Here is a 20,445-nt window from a genome sequence, read left to right as displayed (position 1 = left end):
AAAGATATCACACCTCACAATTACTAAGCTTCTTTTGAGTGCCAGACGCTGTGATGGTTCCTGGCAGAACAAAGTTGAATATGTGGCACCTTCCCTGAAAGGCAAGTCTAATGGGGTCATCTGTAAGATGAAGAGTCGGGACCAGATCGGTGTTTCTCCAGAAACGCTGTTTGCATTTGGGGCAGGACAATTTTTTAGTCTGCAGAATTGCTGCCCTGTATTTTGCAGGGCATTTAGCATTCCTGTTCCTTGATATCTTTGTTCATTTGCTAAGGCTGTTCTACAGATTCATTAATTTCCACATCTACTTTAAATAGTTACAAACCCCTGCCTGCCTGCCAATTTTGGCCATTATTTTCTGATGACAGGTGTGATGATTCTCTGAGAAAAGTGCTTCCTTTACTGACTTCAGTGGAAATCCAATGCATTACTTGTCCCATTAGGTAAAGCTGATAATATCATCTCTCTTTCAGAGTTTGCTTGCCCTAAAGCAATATACTGTGAAACTCAGGCCGACAGACTTAAAAATATTATTTATACAATTGCCTACCTAGATTGAATACCTTTTTTGACAACTGAATATCATAAAAATCAATAACATTTTGTGCTGAGATCTAAACTAAAAAATATTGAATGAGAAATTTAGAGTCTTGGGGAAGAGGAGTCTGGGGGAACTAAAGGTGTGTTCTGGATAGAAGTAAAGTATGACTCTCCAGCCAAGCTGCCATTATGATATGGAACACGTTATTAACCAGGAAGTATTTTGCATGTAATTTCCTTATTAATACTAGTCCATGTTACTACCAAGCACAGTCATATGAATATTCCATATATGCTATAATTTAATTGAATATTGTTCAAAGGCAATTAAAATATCAGTATATTTCTGCAGCTCTTCATCTTCACGCAGACACGTACCTCTTGAGCCAACCTGGAGACAGAGATCCACCTAAATGAGAAATGCTCGTGGACTAACCTAGGAGAGTGACAGTGGGAGTGAGGAGTAATGGACATATTCGAGACTTATTTAGGAGGTGGGTCAAAATTTGGTGACTGGTTGGTTACGGGGTAAGGGAATAGTCAAAGATGGTGTCCAGGGTGTGACTTGGGTAACTTGTCCCCTGGGCTGGCATCCACTGCAGTAGGAAATACAGGAGAAGGAATGGGTTCATGAATTCAAAAGAGAGCTACAGGGCATGAAAAGATTTTATTGAGGGCCTTCAATCCCTCTACCTCCTAGAGGCTTTGTAATTATCCTCAAATTCTTTGTGTCCTCAAAATGTGAGATTAGAATACTAAGCCCTGTATCATATAGGGGTTTGTGGGGATGAGGTGAATATATTTGACAGTGTCTGGGCCCAGGAAGGCCTCACCAGATACTATTCTTCTTCACCTACTTTCCTGCTTCCAACTCCGGGCCTATGATTCCACAGATGCAGTTCAACCTGGCCCTTGAGAATACCACTATCTACAGGGATGGGTTAAGAGACAAAGGATAAAATGCAGGCGCTGAATGAGGGAACAATTGGTAGGTGCCCACTAATGGTAGATCAATTTGAAACTAGAGGGCAGGGGCAGAGTTGGAGGTAGGGGGTTGGTAAGAGAAAGCAGGTGAAATTGTCTTGGAGAAATTTTGCTGTTTTCACAGTTTTGACCGGTAACTACTCTGCTTCCCAGCATTTGGTGTATTTAGAAAGGAATCGAGCCCTTGGGCCATGCTTTGTAACATGGACTCAAATTTCCAGATGGTGTCTTGTGTTACAGGTTCCTGCATAATTTGAGTCCAGTTTTGTAGGTTTCTACAGCTCTGTGGCTGCAAGAGCTAGAACTGGCCCTGAGAACTGGACTTCTCCATAGTCAGGAATGAGGCCTGCCCAATCTTGATCTTTAGTCTTCTGGAGGAAGATTGGTTTACATAGGGTGGGGGCCAAGATGAGCAGATATGAAGACAACTAATCTTAAAGAAAATATGTGGCCAAGGAGGAGGCGTGACCCTTAAGATTCTGGAGAGTGGTACCTGGCTGTTTCCCTCCTCCGATAGTTAATTCCAAATGGTTCACATTGAGAGTATCAGTGCTCATAATCCCGTTACATCCAGGTTCATACTTGTTCAGTCTAATTGGTACAAATATCACTCTATGTTTGCCTAAAGAGTGTTTGAGTTTATAGAAGGTTGGGTTGCTGAGAAGCATAATGTACCTTTTGCAGCAGTCTCACCAAACGGCTGTCTCTGGAGCCACCTGTGACACAGTTTAGAATCTTGAGCATCTAATATGACAAAAACAGAGCCATCCAAGCTGGTATGAGATGGGCACAATCTAGATTCTGCTTTGCTGATCTCTTTGATTTGCTGTAGTCCCAGAATCAAATGATCCTGGACATTTATTTTCCCTCCGACCTCTACGCCTGCTTCCCCTGGCCACCTTCAAAAAAGATGGTGCAATCTCCTTGGTATCAATTTTGATACAGGTGATCCTTTGCACTGGGGCATCTATGGTTCTTGGGTTTCTGATATCTTTGCTGCCCTGAGCCAGCCTATATGCCCTCCCTAAGCCAAGTCTCTTCTCTGACTCCACCCTGGAGGTGCCGAGTCAGTCAAACAGGAATTTGGAGCAGCGATTGTTTTAGTAACAATTCTTTGTGTGTAGTCCCAGGCCAAATAATGCAGGGAGAATTGGCAGGGGGATGATGAAGAAAAGGAGCCAGAGATCTGCTGAAAGCACCAGAAAGCCCACCACTCAAAGTGATCAAAATAATCCTCAGAGTTCTGGGAGATGGGCATCACTGTGCCCACATTCCTGAGGCTTGGAGAAATGCCTGCCACTTTAATCACCTTTGTTGCAAAACACAAGCATCCCTGCAAAGGATAAAACCTGACAACTGACAACCAAGTGCAAGGTGTTCTGATCATGTCGTCAGACCAGAACTCTATTAGTAAACTTGAGTAGCAAAATACCATATCAAAATACTATGGACTTGTGGGTGGCTTAAACAACAGAAATTAATTTTCTCACAGTTCTGGCTGGAGTCTGCATGTCTGAAATGAGGGTGACAGCACTGCTGGCTTCTGGTGAGAAGCTCTCTTCCTGGCTTGCAGACAGCCGCCTTCTGACCTGAGTCACCACATGGGAGAGAAAGAGAGGGAGTGAGCAAGCAAGCCAAGTCCTCCGTGGCTCTTCCTATTAAGGCCACTAATCCCATCATGGAGCCACACCTTCATGACTTCCTCTAAACCTCATTATTTTCCAAGGGCCTCACCTCCAAATTCCATCACATTGGAGATAGGACTTTAACATATGAACAGGAAGGGGAGTAGGGGGGAGCAGGGGTGCACACAATTCAGTCCATAGCAAGTACTATTGTTGGGGTAGGTCGGTTCAGAGACCCACTATCTCTGAGACCCAGAATTCCTGGGCTGCTCAGTCCACCGTCCCAGGACTGCTTGCCTTAGACATTTCTTAAGTCAATAGTAAGTCCTTATGGTTTAAAGCACCGTATGTCAGGTCTTCTGTAATGTGAAGCTAAAAACACTCGCGGAGGATCCCACATGCAGACAGTTTCTGCTGTTTCTCTCATTGGCACTGATGTCTGGAAGCAGTCATGGCTGGAGAAAGGCAGAAGCTCAGTCTATCAGTACCCTGTACCAGCTAGCCAGGGGCCAGGCCAATCTATCTGTAACTCAGGGGGAAAATTCCGGGGCAAAATACCCTTGAAACCAAAATCAGTCAAAAGGAGAAATAAAGTGGGAGAAACGCATTTATTGCTTACAAGCAGTCGTCCACTTCTGCTTTCCCCTGTCTCTCCCAACTGGCTGCCAGAGAGGGGGCCTGGGGGGCCTGGGGGCCCACCCAATCTCTCTGGTCCAGAGATGCTCTCTGCTGACCCTTGTAGTTACCATTGATATGGAGATGGACTACTTCTCTCCACCCCTTGGAAACGCTATTGATATGGAGATGCACTAAGGCCAGGCAAGAGATTCTGGAAATACTGCAATTTTACCCACACCATCCAAACTCCTGCTCAGGTTGACCTGTTCAGGAAGTCAATAGCAGGTGACACTAAATGTTTGTTGAATAAGTGAGTTAAAGAACAAAGGAGACAAGGAAATAAAAGGAAAAATAATAGTATTTGGTAAATTTTCCAAGCTGCACAATTGAATATGTCCCCAAAGCATACTAGATCTTTTATCCTAGGAGTTTATTTAACTATGCAATATTCACTGTGTAAGTAAAACTGTAATATTTCCAGAAGATGTGACCTGGCTTTAGTGCATCTGCATATCAATAGGCATTCCTCAGGGGAGGAGAGTTGTTCATCTCCATATCCATGGGTAATTACCTGGGCAACTGGAGGGCTTATCTGAACCTCAGAGGTGAGGGGGACGGCTGGTTTTGCTTCTGCCTGAGCAAGAAAGAGAGATGGCCCCAGACTGCAGTTTGAAGGCAATAAACGGATTTTAAACTTTATTTCTCCCTTTGAGCTATTTCAGTTTCAGAGGTATTTTGCTCTGGGATTTCCTCTCCCAGGACTTACACATTGTTTGCTGCTATGTTCTATGTACTTGGACTGTACGAATAAGATGAGGTTCCTGCGTTCAGAGAGCTCTCCTGCTAACCTGGATTACATGTCTACATAGCCACTATAATAGAAGACAATATGGTGAACAAGTTCACTCATGGCTTCATTTTCTAGTCCAGTCGAAGATGTTTATTGAATGCCATCCTCAGGAAGCTTTTAGATGTAAAGGAAAGCCGTTCTTTCCTGCTCCTCATGTTCCTGAAACCCCATAAAATAAGGACTTCTATTTTTATGTAACTGGTGGAAGGCACTTTCTATCCTTCACCCCTCTGCCTCAGTCCTTACCCCATACTCATTTATGGGGTGAAGAAAAGCAACTTATTTGGTAGGTGAGATGGGGTAGACAATGCTGAACGCATGTGTGTAGTTCAGCCCCCCTTGGGCTCTGTAAGGTCTTCTTGTCCATAGAACATTTCTCAGCTGCTCTCTGCTTCTTGTGAATGTGGCCATTAGAATTTCTGGGGCAAATTTTTTCTGCTCTGCAACCAGGAGAGCAAAGCCTGTCTAATGCATGAGAAGGCATAGGAAGCCCTGGACACAAAACCAGCTCTCCACTCCAGCTTTGCCTGCGACAAGCTGGTGATTTTGAACCTTATCTAATACCCGTATCCATTTCTTAATCGGTCAGGGCCTATGGGGGTGTAGAATACAGTATGATGAGCGTGGTGCAAGTTGGGAAGGAAAACAGCCTAAGTCTTCCTGGGAGAGTCATGGGAGACTAAACCAGGGAGATAATAATACTTAAGCTGAAATGAGGAGTGGGTGAGTTCTATACAGACAGAGGGAAGGTAGGGGAGAGGGAGAAGGGTAGGGGTGCCTGAAGCTATGACACTGTAGGAGAAACTAAAGGCACAGGCATAGGAAAGAACAAGCTGTGTTCAGAGAAGCGAAACAGCTTGGCATCCAGTGGGAAGAGCATGGTGGCTCAAAACAAGGCTGAACAGAAAGGTCTGGAAATTTAGGTAGCCTTTTGCTAGTGTAGGAAAGGAAAAAAATTCTTTGCCTTCTGCCTTTTGAAGTTCTCAGCTGGGGCCTCTGTAACAAACAGCAGACTGACAAAAGAAAAACAAGCAAGATTATTAACATGTATAACTCAATTTTATATGCAAGAGACTCAGGGAAAGAGTAACTCAAAGAGGTGTCTTAGAAGTCTGGTTTATATTGCATCTTTGACAAACAATAAATCTGTAGAGAAATGTGAAGACAAAATAAAGCAGATTTAGGTTTCCAAAGGCAGCAAACCATAGAAAATAAATATATGGAAAGAAACTCATATAGTGATATTTGTTTGCAGGTTCCTGTCGTATTGATAGGAATAGTCTAGAATCATCTCCAGTTAAGGAGAAATTATATCCTGCTTTTAAGCAGGGAAGCAGGAGGGTAGAGAGAGCTTTCCTTCATTTGTTGCTTCGTAATTACTTTCAGGTTAAAATAATTTTTATGTTCCAGAGGCATATCTTGAGATGACACATTCTGGTTTTCTTCAACAGTGACCCATGTTTGTGACTGAGTAGCTTTCAACACCTGTTTCCTGCCAATAAAATCTGGGGACTCCAAAGACGTCTTATCATGTTGTAGTGTCTGTCTCTCTCAGTCCCAGCTGATACAATACTTTCAGAAATCTTGACACTCTATTAGATAGAAGTGACGCCTACACATCTTCATGTTATAACCCTTCTCTGCCTTGGCCTCTTTGTGCGGTTGTTATGGGACAAGATCCTTTGGAGTTTTTAGTTGCCTATTGTTTAACATAGAAATTCATCAAGACACATCCTTAGGACCTGTAAAAGGACTTTGGTAATTTGCTGACCCTTATTTAAACCAAAATTTCCTAGAAGTGCCTGATATTTTATCTTTTCCCATTTCTTAATTTTAACATTGTTTTCTATCTGGAGAGGCTGGGATGAGAGAAAAAAATTTGTTTTCAAAGGAGCAGGTTCTAGCTCATATATTCAAGGGTTGTTGTTTTAGCTTGTCTCTCTTCTCTTGCATTTAATCTTAGGCAGTGAGAAGAAGCAATGTGGCACTTTTATTATTCTATCTTGAAACCTCTTTAGCTAGAACAAGGGTCAGCAAAATACTTCTGGTGGGCTTGCTGCCCAATTTTTTGTGAATAGAGTATTATTGCAACAAGCCAGCCCCTATTTGCTAGTTTTGCAGATGGCTGCTTTTGTGCAATTACGGCAGAGTTGAGTAGTTGGTATAGCTTACAAGCATGAAATGATCACTTTCTACACCTTTACAGAATGGTGTCACTCACAAGCTCCTTAAGGTCCTTAGTCTTCCACTAACACTACTCGAGGAATTTCTCTTTCCTGCCTGCCTCCTGTTCCCATAGGCAATACCACACTTTCTTTAGGTTTTTGTTAAGGCAGCACCACACATCAATGTACTAAATATGTCTGTGGTTGTATAACAAATTCATTCCAAAACCTAGTAGCTTGGAACATAAAATAATCATTTTAGCATTTTCTCTCATAGTTCTGGGGGTAGACTGACTCTTCTAGGTGGTTCTCACTCTGGACTCCACGTGGTTGCAGTCTGATGATGGTTGGGGTCTGAAGTCCTCTGAAGCCTTTCTCACGCAAGCCAGAGCGCCTCACGTGGCTTCTGCGAGTGCCTGGGCTTCCTTGCAGCCCGGTGGCTGGTTCTAAGAGCAGGCAGAAGAGTAAGTTCTATTTCTTCCCTTCCTCCACACTCTGTTGTTTGAGGCAGTTACACAAGGTTATGCAGGTTCAAGGAGAGGAGACATACATGAAGAAGTGATGTCTGAGCTGAAGTCTGAAGGATGAATGGGCTTTAACTTGGTAAAGGGAGCTGGCAGAATCACATTATCTTTTGAAAAGAACACTCTGGATTCATTGAGGAGACTGGATGAGAAGGGGCAAAGATGGACAGCTGTAGGATTGTTAGGATGCTACAGAAATCCTGCAGATGAGGGGTGGTAGTTGCTTGAATTCAGGATGGCCCTGGTGGTTGGGAGAAGGGCCTGGATTTGAGAATTGTGTACGAGTACACGATAGATGAAGCTTAGCTATGGATTGTATGCAGGAGGTAAGGAAAAAGGAGGGACTTTTGTGTAACGATGGATGGTTGAGAGAGAATATTGGAAGAGAAACAGGTTTATTTTATTTTGTGTTTAATGTATATTTGGGAGAAGTAAGAGTAGATTTTGAATTTTGACATTTTGTTTTTGAGGTGTTGTTGAGACCTTTGATATGAGATGTCAAGTAGACCATTGGTTATATGGTGAAGAACTTGGATAGGTAGCCTGGGCTGGAGATAAACACTTGCAAGTTGTCTGTGTAGCTGATATTGTAAAATGTGGGAATGAAAGAGGTTCCTAGAGAACATTCCAGGATAGAGAGGGTCTAGAATGGCCTTGAGGAGCCTCAGTATTTAGCGAAGATCAAGCTTGTAAGAAACTAACAGGACTGACTAGAGATATCAGAGGGGAATGAAGAGTGTGGTGTCACTTCAAAAGAGTGTTTCTAGAAGAAAGGAGTTCTCAGCAGTGTCAAAACTCCTGGAAAAGGACTAGGGAACTGAAAAATACCAACTGCACTAACTACACAGAGGTCATTGGTGATCCTGGTGATTTATTGTTTTTGCTGCAGGAGACATGGATTAAAAGGCAGGTGGGAAGAGATAAAATGGAAACCTTGTGAGATTTAAAAAAAAAGAAAAGCTGAAGGACTATTTTGAGATGGGCGTGAGAGAATTGTGCAGTTAGTTGATAGTGTAGGAATTCCAAGAAGGTGGGAAGGAAAGTGAATACCAGAGAAGGGCTTGTTTTAAATAGGAAGGACCAATCCTCTTTTGAACAGAAGGGAAGAAAGAGGGTGGCGGGGCAGCAGTCTTAAGATTTGCATATTTGATGTGGGGGAGATGAAGGGATTGGCTTCTATTTTCTCTGTAATGAAAGAGGAGAGTTTGCTTCTCCGGGTGTTACTAATAAGGGTGTCTTGTGAACTAATTGCTTTATATATGGAAGGATGCCTGTTTCACAGACAGGTGTGTGTGTGTGTGTGTGTGTGTGTGTGTATCTCGGTTCACAGCGGTGGGAACAGAAACAACAGGCGCTTAGGAAATAATTCATTTTTATTCTGACGGTGATGATAAATCCGATGATGCTCTGATGGCAAGGGAAAGTACAAGCTCCAGTCGGGCCCCTACTGTAAGGACTCTGGGTGAGGAATGAGAATCACCGCGCGCCAACATCAGAGGGCGCAAGGCACGGCGATCCACCAGCGCGCTCCTTCAGGTCCAGGACCCTGCGGGTTAAGATCAACGAGAGCGAGCCTGCACCGTTTCCTAGAGAGGCTCGGGCCAAGCCGGGGAGGTGGGGAAATTTCCCATCTCCGTGCGCCGGGTTTGGGAGTGTGGGACCCTCGGGTGGTGGGGTCAGAGGGAGCCGAGGCTCCTTCCTCCCGGAGCGCTGGGCGTGCTGGGGGTGCAGGGCGCCTTTTGGGTAGCGCCCAGAACAGTGAGTTCCATCTCGGGGGGAAGCGGGTCGAGGGCTGCGGGCAGGAGGAGTGGAAGCCGCAGCGCCCAGGCTGCGGTGTCCGCCCGGAGGGGGACCCCCTGCTGCGAGGGGCGCGGGCCCAGACTCACCCGTCGCGAGGCCGCCGCGCCTGCGGGGTCCCTAAAGGATCTTGTCGGCTGGATCTGGTCTCTTGGAACTTACCCCGCAGTGTACCCCAGTTGTGCTTCCTGTCAATGGTTCTTAAAGCTAAGTTTCAGGCAGCGCATCTTTGGAAGACATTCTCATCCCAAGCATGGCCCCATCCTATTCACTCTGCTTGAAGACACTGAAAGCAGCCCTTCTCTGTGGAATGACAGCCTTTTAATACTGTTAATGGCCTTGAGTAGGCTACCGCTTTGCTGAGCCACTGTTCCTGGGGGTTCATCTACTACCAAAATTAATGGTTTCTTAGGGAAAATGATGGCGCGGCTTCCTTTGTAAAGACTTCCATGGAAACGTGTAACTCGGGCGGCGGAACACTATTCCATTCGAACACTTGAAAAATTAATATGTATAGTTCTTTTTTTTTTTATCCTACTCAAACCCTGGGGATATTTGTGATTTAGACTAGTTTCACCTTTTCCGATAACAAATCCCTAATTGCTGACGGTGCTTAGGGAATGCTAGCTCCCTTTGACCTAACGTCTTGGAATGTAAATCTGTTTTTTAGAAATCCAGTCAATATATTCCAAAGTAAGGGTCCTCCTTAAGGATCATTTGCAGTTTGGGTTTATTCCCCGCTCTGTTTCCTGCTCTAAGTTGACTGTAATAGATCAAAGTGTGAAAGACGATGTCCAAACAGGCCTGGGACTGAGTACTACTCTCCCACTTTGTGGCCGTTTGCCCGTGGGAAGGTTCCTAATGCCTTTTTTGCTCACCTAATGCTGGTTATTGTTCATATACCTCTGAGGGCTGTTGTGAGAATTAAATGAGAAATACACATATTTAGTTCGGTGCCTGGCACATGAGAAGCAGTAGTAGGGTGAAAATGATAAATATACCTTTGTTTGTTTGTTTTCCATATGTGTGCCTTTATATATCCTTTTAGACTCTCATTTTTCCTGTATTATATTAGTCTCTATATCCTGAAATGGATGTCAAGGCCATATATTGCCTTTCAGTAATAGATCACATTTTTCCGTCTCTTAAAGTAGGTCAGGGATTGTAGTTACCTACAAAAGCTAAAGTTTAGGCTGAAAGACACATTGTGATTATGAACTTAGAGAGTCAGAGACAAGGAAAAGATCCTTCATTAGCCTCCCTTTTGTATTTAGGGGTTATTGGCTGTGATTATTCCAGCCCTCTTTTGTCCTAATTTCTTGTTATATAAATCTTAAGTTTTGAAATTGACAAAGTTTTTGTTCTCCATCAAGGATGAAGTCATTCTTTCTATACAGTGTGCTTTCTCTGTAGCTGCTGCTCATAGCGGCATATTGATTCTTTAAAGTCTTCTTGGTGCTTTATCCACAAAACAGATTTGTTTCGTCAATTATAAATATTTTTGATCTCTGAGTGGACAGTGAATATTAGCATTCTAGTTTTGAAGCTTGATCCTCAGACTTTAATGTGAAGATTGAATTTTTTATTGTTATTTCCTTAGAAAAGGTAAATTGGATTAACCCTTAATTCTAAACACTTGGCATCTGAGATAAGATTTTCTAAAAGGACTTCTAAAGACTGTGTTTCTTATTTTGAGGATGGTTCACAAACCATTGTGTGCCTACAATTGTTATGTTACAATGGTTGGGAAGGAAGGAAGGAAGAATAAATTTTAACAAATGCCTGCAAACCTAACCTCTTTCCCTCCACAGGATTTGTGATCCCTAACCTGGCTGTGATCACTGTGATGGAGAAAGAACAAAAGCTATTGGTCTCAGATTCTAATGGCTTCATGGAAAGGGAGAATTTGAAAAGCCCTTTTACAGGTGAGGGGTCAAGAAGATGATATGAATCCTTTGGAGATTCATCTTAAGATGTGCTACAGAGTACATAGAAAGACTAGGACATTAGAATGAGAGAAACTTTAATCTGAGTCCCTGCTATGTCACTTACAAGCTAGAGTAACTCTTACAACCTCACTTTTTTCATGTTTAAGTGAATGTTAATATCTGTCTCACATATTTTTCAGGATTAATGAGATACCATGTACAAATTTATTTATTTCTTAATGAATAATGGGCATGATTGTTATTCCTATATTTGCTCAGATTTTAACTAAGGTATTGTCTTTTTTCATCTCAGAATGTAGCTTATTCAGTTTCTCCCCTAGTTCAGATCCCTTTTTTTCTTTTCAGTCTTCTAATAAAGTTTAAGGAAACTATTTTTAGATTGGTATCCCCCTTGGCAATTGCTGACAATCATACAAAACTTCATTAGTATTGTTACTAAGTATAAAAAATTCACCTGCTTCTGATGAACACAGAGTAAAAGAAGTAAAAACTAGCTTTAAAATAATGAACATAAAATAATTTATGAAGCTCTACTTTGTTATTTCCTCTCCTCTGTTGCAACTTAGAATTTCCTTCCCCTGGCAGAGATTAGGGAATATGTTAGAATATTTGTTTATTCTTGCAGGAAATGAAAGGAAGGATAATTTGGAAACCATTCAACACAATAACTGTAAAGGAGATCAACTTAAAGAGGTGATGATTCCTATGAGAACAATGGCAACCCACAGAATCAAGGAAATTCAACAGGAAAAGAGGAGGAGAAACCCAGTCACTGGGGATGGGATCCAGAACACTGCATTGCCTCTGTCCAGCAGATCTCCTCTTTCAGAGACAAACCCTACAAATGTTCCAAATGTTGGAAAAGTTTCAATAATAGTTCTCATTTGTGTACACACCAGAGGACCCACTCAGAAAAACCTTATAAATGCTCTGAGTGTGGGAAATGCTTTAGTAACAGCTCTCACCTGATTCAGCATCTGAGAACACACACAGGAGAAAAGCCCTACCGGTGTGGAGAATGTGGGAAAAGCTTCAGCAATACCTCACATCTTATTATTCATGAAAGAACTCACACAGGAGAGAAACTGTAAGTGTCCTGACTGTGGGAAGAGTTTCAGTAGCAGCTCTCACCTCATTCAGCATCATAGGTCACATACAGGTGAAAAACCATATGAATGTCCTGTTTGTGGGAAATGCTTCAGCCATAGTTATGTCCTAATAGAACATCAGAGGATTCACACTGGAGAAAAGCCTTATAAGTGCCCCAACTGTGGGAAAAGTTTTAGTCAGAGTTCCAGCCTGATTTGCCACCAGCGGACACACACAGGTGAGAAGCCCTACAAATGTCTTGAGTGGAAAAAGCTTTGGTTGTAATTCTACTCTAATAAAGCATGAGAGAATACATATAGGAGAAAAACCCTATCAATGTACAGAATGCGGAAAGAAATTCAGTTGAAGTTAAGCCTTATTACACACCAGAAAATGCATATAGGAGTGAAACTCTATGAAAGTTCTGAATTTGAAGAAAATTTGAGTCAAAATGGCAGTATGATAGGAGAATGCAGAATCCAACCAGGAGAGAAGCCATATAAATGTTGGGAATGTGGAAAGAGCTTTGGCCTCAGCTCCCATCTCATTAGACATCAGAGAACACATACAGGAGACAAACCTTACAGATGTTCTGAGTGTTGGAAAACTTTTAGTCAGAGTTCCACGTTGGTGATTCATCAAAGGACTCACACAGGAGAGAAACCTTATAAATGTCCTGATTGTGGTGAATGCTTCAGTCAAAGCTTTAACCTTATCAGGCACCAGAGGACCCACCTAGGAGAAAACCTTAAAAATGTACTGACTGTGAGAAATGTTTCAACAGAAGTGCCTATCCCAGCATCGGAAAATTCATATAGAAAAGCTTTTTGAGTCTCCTGAAGTTGAAGATTTTCCTCATAAATGGACTTGGAAAAACTGTTTAGGGGGAATGGCCCTCATTTCTTCTTTTTCAGTTCCTGATTTTTCTTCTTCTTAGTGCCAAAGCCTGTTTTCTTTCCCTTTTTTTTATTGAACCATGACAATTAAGGTGTTCTCTGATCATGGTGCTATGAAGTTTAGAGGATGGGAAGGCCCAGATCACCAGGTCATTGGATCTGCCCAGGGAGAGTACTGCCACAGATGGAGAAGATTTTATTTTTTTATTTTTAAGAAAGATAGGAATAGCTTCAAAGGAATACATGAGAAATCCTGGGAATGCAGACACCTGAGAGGTTGAAGCTGAGATTGCCATTGAATTCCCTTATTTCCTCATGCCTGATTTGGTGGCAATAAATCATTACTACTCAGGGATTTACTCAGAGAAAGATTCTTTTTGAACAAATAATGTGATTTCCTGGCTGTTTTGTTGTGTCTTAAAGAAATGAGTCTTTTTTTAAAAATGCATTTTTATTTGCTGAAAATTAATATCTAGAACTGCATTGTCCAATGATAGTTATTTAAATTTAAATTTACATTAAGATCAAAAGAAACTTAAAATCCACTTCCTTATTTATACTAGTCACATATGACTAGTGGCTGCTTTATTGGATATCACAAAAAAGTTTTTCTTCCAAGGTCATCGTTCTTGGCAGATTCATAAAAATTTCCTATAAGACTGTATGAAATGTGCTATGGTGTTTCTGGTTTCTAAGAGGAATTGCAATATAGTGTAGAAATAGGCTAGAGTTTTGAAGGCACTGGGTCTAGAGATTGGCTATTCTAATGATTGTATGTTTTATGTTCAACCCATCTTGGTTATCTAGTGATACACCGTTCATTGTCTTGGCCAAAGCCAGATTAGGAGGTAGGATTCGTAAATTTTGTTTTTAAATTGTTGATAAATTGTCCATTCCCCTCAGTTTTTCTATTACATGTTTTCTTGTCAGATCAGAAACTGGGTTATTTTTCTAATAATCCACCCACTGAGTCTGAGCCAGTGTGCAGGGACAGTTTGGCATTGGAAACTGAGATTCCTTAGTTCTAGTCTCTGCAGTTTTCTTTTGTCTCTTTCATGTGGTGTATAGATCTGATAACTCAGACCTGTTCTCCCTGCCCGTCTGTCCAATATGTTTGTAAAATGTTAAGATATTTCCTATACTCCCAGCCTCTATTTTTTTCTGCCAGTGCAAAAGGTAGATGTGTAGGAAGGTCAAGACTCCTGAGTTGTTGAGGATTTTTTTTCATTTTACAATTCTAAGTGTATCATATGCAGAACATGTAGTTACAAATTAGGAATGCGGAGCTGCTGCAAAGGCTGAGATCTGGCCAGTAACTGAACTGCATGGGATTATTTCTTCTTTCATGATTGTAGTGTGCCTGATATTGGCGAGGTAATCGTGTCTTTTTTTACTGTTACAAAATTTTAAAGTAATGCAAAAGCTAACCGATAAAGGTATTTAAGTAGTATTTGGGGTGATTTTCTGCTTTCAAACACTGGGAGAACTTTATTGGGCATCACTGGCTTTTATGTGACCCTCACCTAAGCATCTTTTTACCTTTGTATATTATGTAGCATTGCCCAAATTGTCTTAACCTATAATACCTGAGGACAAGTGTTCAGAACTAAGAGTTTGATGTTTGAAAATTAAATTTGGGTGTTTGCTGTTGGGGCTGATATTCAATTTCAAGGCAGTAATTGCTGTTGGGGTGGGGGGGTGCCCAATATGAGCCACATTAAGTGTGGCAAGTAACTACTCTGTCCCTGTTTTCTCATCTGTAAAGCAGAGATAATGAGGACCTCGCAGGGCTTCTGTAAGGATTAGATAGATGTTTGCAAAGCAGCTAGCACAGTGCTTAAAACGTAAAAGGGTCTACATAAGTTGTCATTGATCCTTATTAATTGAAACAAATTGAAAAACGTCCTCCACGTATTTTCTAAGTAGCAATACAGCCGCAACTTGTTCTATTGCAGATTTTTTATGACCAACCTCAGTAACACTGAGGAATAAGTTATGTAAAAGCACAAGACTGTGTTGTGTGTCACATTGGCAGATTGTTAAAACACTTTTATTTGATTCAGAGTGTTGAAAATTTTTATTGTTCATGAAACAAAAGACTCAGTTTTAAGTCAGGTAAGAGCAAAATAGCAAGTTTAGTTTAAGTTAATTTGTAACTGAAAAGCTTAACAACAGGTAGTTTATGTCCTGTCATCATCAACTACACTATTGCCCACAATTACATAAAACCTATTTCATAGACATTGATGTGTATGGGAATATAGACATTCAAATTTTAGGTGTGTTAAGATGGGCTTCATTAGTAAAACAATTTGTCAAGATTCATTGTCTCTTGGGATTGAAAACTAGGAAAACAAAAGACATTTGTTGTTTATGGTGGAGAGCATAACATAGTGAAATTTAACCATATTTGATGCCTTTGCCTCTATTTCATTGATCAGCAAATACATTCCTTGTTTAGCTCCCCAAGAAGTATTTTTGTATTCTCTATTTCTCTTGCCGTCACAAAGGATTCAGCAACTGAATAAATAAAGCATTCTTACTTACAAGTGATTTGTTTCAGTTTCTTTTTAACTAAAGGAAAGACTCCTATGTTCATTTTTTACTACTCAAAGAAGGGGCTTATATGTTTTTTTCCTACAGTGGAGTAGGGAAATCCATGTCGATGCATATACTCACAATATAGCAGGGAACTCACTCCCTAGCTGCTGTATAGCTTGCCGGAAGACATACAAACAAATGTATAATAGTATCTGAGGTAAAGGTACTCCCATCATTGCAAGTCATCCAAGTTGGATCTACCAAATGGACATTCTTCTCAGTGCTGTAGAAGTTCCCTCATTAATGGTGAGAGGTAGGGAGTGTGGTCTGTGACTTCTGCCCCTAATACATTACTCCACGATCTTCGCCAGTCTCTCACTTTCTGAAATCATGGCCATGGGAAAATTATCTTTTCTTCTTTATTCTGTATTTGGGTTTATATAACTCCTTTCAAACAATACAGTCATCCATTCATTCAACAACAGTTTACGTGATGCCTAATCTGTGTTTAGCAGAGGTCCAGTGACAGTAAGAAGGGCTAAGGAAAGGATGGACTGGTAGTAGGGAAATGTGCAGCTTTTCAGATGACTACTTCCTCCTTGCCAGTTCTTGAACTATACTAACATGCTAACCTTCCATCTTCAAATTTTAATAGTTTGATAATCCAAGGAGCTAGAATTCACCAAGGATTAAAGTGGTTAGGTTTGCTTTCTGAAAATGCAAGCTTGGTGAGGTTTGACACAATACTTTGCACACAGTGGTGCTCAATAGTTATTGAATGGGTGAAATATGCTTTACATGATTTACACTAACGTCCAAGAGTATGTCCTTACAGGATGTGCATTCCTAGTAGATAGTCATTTCCTTGAGTGCAGAGAATGGATTCCATTTTTGTAATCCCAACACAAAGCCTGGTGTGTGAAGTGTTTATTGGTTTTGGTTGAGGGGTATTCACCAATGGATGAAGCCTACTGGATTAGGCTACATAGCCTCAGTGTCCCCGCAGGACTCTTTAACGCCATTACTTGTCCAGTCCACAGAGGCTGGGCTGGTTGGAAGTGGAAGTCACTGCCCTAGGATGCTAGGTCTATCCTCACACTAACCCTAGAGGACTCCTACAATGTCCCAGTTGTTCAGTCTTATGGATGGAGGCAAGACCCTGGGCTTTTGATCCAGACTATCTAGGACAGGTTCAAAACCTGTTTCGAATTCATGTTTCAGTCACTGTTTTTGGACTCTGTACTTTGTAAGATTTGGTAAGTGGTGAGTGAGGTGAGGTACCCATCATATCATAGGCATTAAGGAAATACTATTTTTCTTACCTGTCCACCCTTATTTGCTCATAATTTTGCTAAGGATACACTCTAGGTACAGAAATGTTTGGTTATTTCTTGGTCAATTATTTCTAGGTTTCTAAAATAAAGATATTAATTACATTTAGCTGATGGGTTTGTTGTGAGATAATGTGTGCCGTGTGCTTAGTATTGTTGGTACCTAGTAATCACTCAATGTTAGCTATTATCACCATCACACAGTGGCTCTAGACAACCATGGATCTTTGCATCATCTTTGAAGGCTCTAGACAACCATGGATCTTTGCCTCAGAGACCTGGGTGTCCTCTGTGGCCACTAAAATGGTGCAATCCTTTTGTTATCGTTTATTCCATTAACATGAAGAGGTATGACCAGGAGTGTGTAGGCTAATAATGTAGCACATTGTTATTATAATATGGCAAATAGTTGCCTTTTCTGATCAAAAATTACCCTTCCTTTCACTCCCCTATGTATTTTATTTCATTTTTGTTCTCATAACTCTGTCTGGCCCTAACCTCTTCTGCCTTGTCCATCCATATTCTAACCTAAACTTAGGCTTTCTTCTTCTACCTTTTATTTTGTTCCCTTCCTTTGTCCTCCCTCCTTCCCTGCCCAATGAAGTAGGAATCAAGTCAGGGCTAAGGCTGGTCCAAATGCTTGTTTACAAAGATATAGATGGAAACAGGATGCCTGGCAATCATGACTCCATGGGCACATAGCCACTGAGAAACAGGTAGCTTGTTGGTGCTAAGATAGCTAGGTTGCTGATACAATATTGCTTGACTGGTCAAATCATTAGATCTTCTAGGATTTGACACAGTGAGGGATGAAGTGGGAGCTTTGGTTGAAAAAGGATCATGATTAATTTTGAGCCACGCTGGGTCATATGGACAAACGGGCAGATTAAAGAAAATATCAGTTAATTATACTGACAAACACAGGCGAAAGATTTTCCTTTGCAAATAGCTTACTTTCCGATCATTCAAGTAATGCTTGATAACTGTGAAATATAGAGAAGTATAAAGTAGGAAATACATAAAAGTATGAAGACTAAAATAAAAATGAACTGTGACTATTTTTTCCACAGCTCACTCACCAGAAAGTTTGCAGATCCTCCCCTATAACCTCTTTTCTAAGGATTTATCTGAATATTTTTTAAAAATTGGATCGTATGGCATAAATATATAGTATTGTGTTTTGATTTTTCCCAATCTTACATCATTTGTCCATTCATCTGTTTTAAATTAGGAGGTTTTTAATATCTTCATAATAATACACTGAATGGTGTATGATAATCATTTAATTGTTCTGATGTTGGATGTTTATATTGTTTCTAATTTTTTGCTATTTAAAATAACATTACTGTGATCAATGTGTTTTTGGTTGTTATGCTTATGTTTTGATATTGTGCTTCTGATTGTTTGGTTTTGCTTTTTTGATTTTTGTTGGTACACAAGTCTTATTGGATATCTCAAATTATTTCCTTAGAGTGAGTTCAGGGAAGTGATATATTGAGTGAAAGGGCAAAAATGTTTTTAAAGGCATATTGCTTAATCACTTTCCTAAGATAGTTATCAATTTAAATTACCTCAGTGAAATAATTTTGTTAAACACCTTTCCTTTCAGAGGGGCTAGGGGAAAAAAGGTGATTTGAGGCCCATACATTTAAATGATGAAAATCTCTTTTAAGGTAGCTTGTTTGGTTATTTTTTTTCCTGTTTTTTTAAGCCTTCCTTCCCCCTGTCTTGGGTTAGGATCCGCTGAGAGTCACTTGGGTTGAATCATTGATTTTAAGAACTATTTGGGCTTTTCCTTGTGCGGCCATGGGCACAATTGCAGTAGGTGGTGCTGGAAGCTGTTCTAAGGAGCTGGGGAAATGCAGAGAGGCCCAAAGCCTGGGAAGTGCTAAGAGGAAGGGCTGTCTAGCTAGTGCAATACCTACTGTCATCTGAGTCAGAAAATGAAGGGCACACCAAATGACTAAAGTAAATTCAGGTTTGGCAAATGTTTCTACAACTTATGTTGAGGGAAAAGCTGGAAGGAGGCTTATCAGGTTAGACTGCTTAGATGATTAGAATCCTCATCTTTCCTATCCTACTGTCATCAACAATTCAATAAAAAACTTGTATTGTTGGCTGCAGGCTTTAGAGTTTTGGTAAAGGAAACAAACATCCACAGACACAAACACTTGGGAAAGGGAAAAAATATGTCAGGTGTGGTCACTGCCATGTCAGAGGTTATACACCTGGTTACTCCTATGAATTCTCAAACCTCAGTGTAAGGATAATTTCCTCTGGGTGGCCGTCCTTGACCCCACGGTTAGTTTATCTGCCCTTACCCTCCAGAGCAATGTGTACTTGCTCTTTTTTGGACAATGTCATCTTGACCTGATTGCTGCTGTTTTCTCCATTAAACTAACTCTCAAATGAGAGGTACTGTCTGCTCTGTTCACTGCTTTACTCCCAACTCTAAGCATAATGCCTGTTACAAAGTGGACAGTTGTTACATATTATTACATTGAATTGCTTTGATGTATATGCTAATTATGGCTTTACAAGTAGAACTGAAGGGGAGAAAGAAAATGAAAGTTCAAAATTAATGTAATTGTCTCCACTTGCAACTAGAATTTGCAAAAGATTACATAAGTACTGAGGGGGATCTAGAACAAATAACTGGTCTTAAAAGTCTTTTTGGACAACACAATAGGAAGAAAGTTTTGAGGGTTTCAGTGTATGTGTTTCTAATGTGCAACAAATAAAAAGAGTGAAAAAGAAATTACTCAGTTTGGTATCAAAACAACAACAAAAAGGGATAAAATGAAGAAAGGAAAGGTTGCATTTAATACATTGAAAAATGCTTACCATATACTAAGTGCTGAGAATCCACCTATGAATAAGACAGTCGTTCCCTTAAGAAGTTGAATCTCTTGAAAAAGTTATATGTAAATTGCTAATTAAGAATTGGTGACTGGTATGACAAAGAGGTGGAGTTATGAAAACTTGAAAAGAAAGAGATGATGATTAATGTGGATTTTAGAGAACGGATAGTTGAAGAAAGGAGGGCAAGGCTTCTTCCTGCCTTGAGAATGGCACTTCAAGAGACACAGTTGAGGCCTGGCATGCCAAATTATGTCAAAAGAGATGACAAGCAGTTAAGCAATGTAGTGAAAAGAGCACATGGGCTTTTTTGTTTGTTTTAAGGTACGATATTTGTATGCGGAGGAAAAAAACCACATTCTACTTAAACATTCCTAGAGTCCTCAGCTTGGATTCAGTCTCTAGCTATGTGACCAGTTCTCTGCACATTGGTTTCCTTGTCTATAGAATGGGGCTAAAACTGTACCTGCCTGATAATGTGATTGTGAGGACAAAATGAGCTAATATATGAAGAAAGCATTTAGACCACTGCCTGTACTATATAAGTATTAGCTCTTGTCGTGACTACCAAAATATTTCTGATGAATTTACTCTGTAGTTTATTACTTTCAGTCAGTAAGTGGCTAACTTTGTGTCATATTGCTAGCCTGAGTGACAGATTTTTGTTTTTGAAGAAG

General features: G+C 40.7%; 1 protein-coding gene across 1 annotated transcript in view; it reads left to right on the top strand.

The window, feature by feature from the left end:
• Positions 1-15,586, top strand: part of LOC140849252 (serine/threonine-protein kinase TAO1-like) — a 209,260-nt gene extending 193,674 nt beyond the window's left edge. Inside the window, 8 exon segments of the mRNA XM_073236241.1 lie at positions 10,915-11,028; positions 11,678-11,743; positions 11,746-12,136; positions 12,138-12,404; positions 12,406-12,509; positions 12,512-12,880; positions 12,883-12,933; positions 12,936-15,586. Of these exon segments, the coding sequence (XP_073092342.1) occupies positions 10,915-11,028; positions 11,678-11,743; positions 11,746-12,136; positions 12,138-12,404; positions 12,406-12,509; positions 12,512-12,880; positions 12,883-12,933; positions 12,936-13,078 (1,505 nt within the window). The 3' untranslated portion in view covers positions 13,079-15,586.
• Positions 15,587-20,445: the final 4,859 nt, after the last annotated feature.

Source organism: Manis javanica, chromosome 4 (assembly GCF_040802235.1).
Source record: "Manis javanica isolate MJ-LG chromosome 4, MJ_LKY, whole genome shotgun sequence".
NCBI classification, from domain to species: domain Eukaryota; kingdom Metazoa; phylum Chordata; class Mammalia; order Pholidota; family Manidae; genus Manis; species Manis javanica.
This window is presented reverse-complemented; position numbering and strand designations above follow the sequence as displayed.